The following is a 4445-nucleotide window of genomic DNA, read 5'->3' on the forward strand; positions in this document are numbered from 1 at the left end:
CTTTGCAAACTTTCCCACTTACTAGCTGACTGACCTGGAGCTGTCTGACTTCAATGAGCCCCTTTCTATAAAAGGGGGAGAATTTAAGGTCAGCGTTGTCCACAAATGGTTTTGAGGCTGCAGTTGGGGTAACTGAGAACTGTCCCACTGAATTCACCAGTTTCTTTTGAAGACAGAGACCTTGTGAGTGTATTGGCACACACAGATGGACAACAGGGTGGCCTATAGGAAAGCACTCTGGATTTGCAGGGAACGGACTTGGGGTTTTTCTAGAATCTGTCACTCGCCACCCCTATAGCTCTAGACAGGAAAGCCACTTAGTAATCTGAATCTCAGATTCGTACCTTGTCTACCTCTGGAGGTGGTCTCAGTAAATATGGCCCCTCTGTCCAGGGCCAGAAACATGCCTTTTGATTTCCTGCAGCCCGTTTCTGTTACACTGCCTGAATCATATAGAAGGCTTTGTTTTCTTGTTTGCTGAATGAATTTGAAGCTGCTGAGGGGGGTCATAGTTCCTCCTTTTGTTTGAAGCCGCCTTTGCCTGCAGGCTTATATCTATGGGTCCCTGAGCCTTTGCCAGAAAGTAATTTGCTAGCCTACCCTGGCCCCGGGGACTTTACTTGCACACACCCCTGGAAGCAGGGTAAGACTAAAGACAAAGAAAGAAGGTACCCTGGCCACTGACTTGTGTGTGATAGCTGCTCCCTCTAAGTCCTACAAAGCTAGGTCAGGCATCCTTCCTTGGTGCTTCCTATTAGTGGACTTCATACAGTGTTTAGCTCTAGGGGTAAATGTGGTAGGCTTTGGGGGTGGCCAGAGCTTCTTATGTGTGTTCTTTGCCTGTAGCTGATAAGAATGTGTGGGATGGCTCCCACATCTCCACATTTGCTGTGGGGTGAGGTAGAGGATTCTGTAGGCTCTGGTGATAGAATGGATAGGAAGGACATTGAACTCCTTGGTACAATGAGCTAAGAAATTGTGAAAGTTCCTGGAGGTGGGAAGAAACCTGATACCACTTGACTTACATGATGGGCTACCATGTGAGGTTTCCCTCTGGACTTACCACACTGGCTGAAGGAGAGTCAAAGTGCTAATTGTGACCTGCTCTCTACACACACACACACCTCACTTTTAAAACAATTCGTACACCTTAAAGAATTGTACTTCCTGAGAGAAATGCCAGGTTACCTCTCAGAGATGCCCAGGTTGAATCTTCCCTCTGATTCACCCAAGAGGTTCTGCTTTTCTGAAGCCTTTTATTTTTCATTATTCCAGGACTATTATTATTATTAATCATTTTGTTCTTATTAAAATCAGCCATAACTCCCACCCTTTGAGATTCTAGCCCCTTCTCACCTCTTCTCCATCTCATTTCCTTTTCTCTACTTTCCCCTTGACATAACCTTAATAACTCAATGTACTTTCCCCCTAATGACCATGCAGCCTTTACTACTTCCATATTTACTCTTTTCCCCATCTCCAATATTATTTTCAGACCTCATGTCATCTCACCAAGAATTTTCTGACAGTCACACCTTTTTAATTTTTGTAGTGCCTCATAATGTCCTTTTCCCTGCAACCACCCCTCTTTCCTCTGCCCTCCTGTCAAACTGACTTAAGTGTATTTTCTATTTCCACAGCACGCTATGATGTTCCTTTCCCTTTGCCAATGCCCCCTCCCCAAAGCTGAGTTAAGTATCCAAAAAGTACCTAATATACCATATTTTCATAGTACCCTGTTTCCCCGAAAATAAGACCTAGCCGGACAATCAGCTCTAATGCGTCTTTTGGAGTAAAAATTAATATAAGACCCGGTCTTATAGTACAATAATAAATATAATACCAGGTCTTATATTAATTTTTGCTCCAAAAGACGCATTAGAGTTGATTGTCTGGCTAGGTCTTATTTTCGGGGAAACAGTATGTTCTGATGCCTCTTGCAAATCCCCCCAAGCTTATTTAAGCATCTCTTGGATTTTCATAGCACTCTGTGATGTCCTCTTTGCTGTCCCACCCCCAAGACAGGTCACATTAGCTTTCCCACATTTTCGTGCACCTCATGCTCATTCCCTATGATAGCGTTAACCACACTGCCAGTTTATATATTTGTCTCTCCCATGTAATCTAGAACATTCTTTAGAACCGAGTTCTGTGTGCTAAGGAGTATCCCCAGAACATAGACTGGTACTTCACACATAACCAGTGGTCAATAAATGAACAAGGTGTCCTTGTCATTATACTTTTATTTTTTTCTATATTCTGCAGTAACTAAGCAAAATCGTGACAGTTGTCAGTCTTCTTTACACAACAGCAGACACAAAAGTTTTCAGAAAGGTCAGACATGTATGAATCCCCCCATCCTTCTTTCACATTTTACTGGTTATTTCAAAGTTTCAAAGAACAGCCTATTTGAATGATATAAAATATGTACCAGATCACGGAATATGATGGAAAGACTTCATTATATAATGTTAGGAAAACTGTGACACTAAATCTCAATGACTGAAAATAAAAGAAAAATAATTTTTCTCCAATCATATTTTAAACATATTGTGACCTTAATCAACACTGTATTAAAATGAATAAAATTTTACAATATCCAAAGCAGATGCTCTATTTTGCAGTTAAACTATTAGCACTGATCACAAATACCAAATACAGTGCACCCCCTTCCCCATAATATTCAATTCAGAACCCAAGTGATATACTCCTTGGGGTACCTATGAAGCTCTTTCCAACCCCCCAACACAACGGTCTGTGCCAGATTTCCCTAAGGAGCAGAGTAACTCCTACCACCTGAATTGAGAATAGCCTCAACTTCTGCATCATCATCTGAATCCCAATCATAATTACATGGCCAGTCCTTGGAGCATCGATTACGCACCCTTGCCACAAAATGCATGACTTTCAGCTTGCTCGATTCCACGTGTGCTCGAGGTCCCCAGAAGAACTCGTACTCTACGGGACTGCTACGGGGCACTGGCTTATAAATCAGGTACCCTCTGCGCACGAACTCTTCTGTGACGACCTTCTTTGGATCTCCAAAGATGCTGTGCTGCCGGCCAGGCTGCATCCCCAACTTCCCCAGCACTTTCCAGACCAGGGCCTCCTTGGCGCTGTTGCCCATGATGAAGATGAGGGCTAATATGGACATCAGGAGACTTTTCTTCGTGCCTTGAAAATTGCTCCGGGCTACCAAGGGCTTTTGCGCTTGAGCAGTACTGGAGGATTCCTCGGGGGTGGAAGAGGCCTCCTCCGGAGTGCTCGGATCTTCCTCCGGGCCGCTCAGATCGTCTTCGGGGGTGCTGGGGACCACAGAAGCGGCCATTGGGGTCTCGGAGGCTTCTGAGGCCTGGATCTTACGATTGTTACGGTTCTCTTCTGCGGCTCTTGCGTTACGGCGGCGCCTACTCTTTCGTCCCCGTGGCATGTCTCTTGCTAGGGGCCCTGAGCCCAGCAATCCTAGGGAAGGATGCCTGTAACCTCTGTACAAAGCAACTATCTCTACCTTAAGAAGGGGCTGCCGCTGAAGCCACCAACGTCAAGAGTCTTTGTAGCAACAAGCCAGACGTTGTCAGGGAGCGCGCTCCCTCCCACGCAAACCGACTTGCGTGAGCAACCGCCGCCTACAATCGCCCCAGCTGCAAGCGCGCGAGAATGCCGTGCAGAATTGGCTCCGCCTCTCCTGCCACGCACTCGCCTAACTCTAAAAAGGAGGTGGACGGTTCCCCCACTCAGACTTCCGCTGTCAGATAGGAAAAGAGGTTGGCCACTGCAGGGGTGGGACTAGAGCAGAAATGACGGCTAGGGATTGTCAAGGTCGGGGGCATGCAGAGGAGAAATGCTTAGGGCAACTCTCTGTCTCTGTCTCTCTCTGTCTCTCTCTGTCTCTCTGTCTCTCTCTGTCTCTCTCTCTCTCTCTCTCTCTCTCTCTCTCTCTCTCCCCCTCCCTCCCTCCCTCCTTCCTCCCCCTCTCTTGGAGGGGGAGTGTATTCTTGAAAGGAATCAGGTAGTCCCAGCTCTCCTTTGTGTCTTGATTTACACAGCGCATTCATTCTCTCACCCTGTTTTCAGAACGAATTTACTTGTATGGTAATTCGTGGGCTCATCTAGGACCCAAATAAAATGGGTACGGCTGAAGTGCTGGGCAATAAGAGGAGGTGGGCCTGCAAAAGCGAACAGTGTGCCTGAGGTGCAGAGCCTTTAAAATGTTTTATATTCATGGGATTATTAAACCGGGCACTGACTGAATCTGACTTGCCTTTGGAGAGCCTTACAGGGGAGCAGACTATTGTCTGGCAGTTCACTTTAGGAAGCAATTAGAATAAGAAGCGAGAGGGAGTGAACTGAGTCTTAAGGTGGTTGCCATGGGGATGGAGAGGCAGAAAGGCATTTTAAGGGTGATGATTGACTGGCTTTAGAGACTAATTGGGTGGAAGTGGGGA

At 46.1% G+C, this 4445-nt stretch overlaps 1 protein-coding gene across 1 annotated transcript; it reads right to left on the reverse strand.

The window, feature by feature from the left end:
- Positions 1 to 2225: 2225 nt before the first annotated feature.
- Positions 2226 to 3687, reverse strand: MAGEH1 (MAGE family member H1). Its single transcript, XM_019719546.2, has one exon. The coding sequence runs from the start codon at positions 3428 to 3430 to the stop codon at positions 2771 to 2773; it is 660 nt and encodes a 219-aa protein (XP_019575105.2). The 5' UTR covers positions 3431 to 3687; the 3' UTR covers positions 2226 to 2770.
- Positions 3688 to 4445: the final 758 nt, after the last annotated feature.

The sequence above is a fragment of the Rhinolophus sinicus genome, chromosome X (genome assembly GCF_036562045.2).
Source record: "Rhinolophus sinicus isolate RSC01 chromosome X, ASM3656204v1, whole genome shotgun sequence".
In the NCBI taxonomy this organism is placed as follows: Eukaryota; Metazoa; Chordata; class Mammalia; order Chiroptera; family Rhinolophidae; genus Rhinolophus; species Rhinolophus sinicus.

What these genes read in the sequence shown, in the direction of transcription:
- MAGEH1 (XM_019719546.2), bottom strand. Translation starts at nt 3,430, where the DNA reads ATGCCACGGGGACGAAAGAGTAGGCGCCGCCGTAACGCAAGAGCCGCA.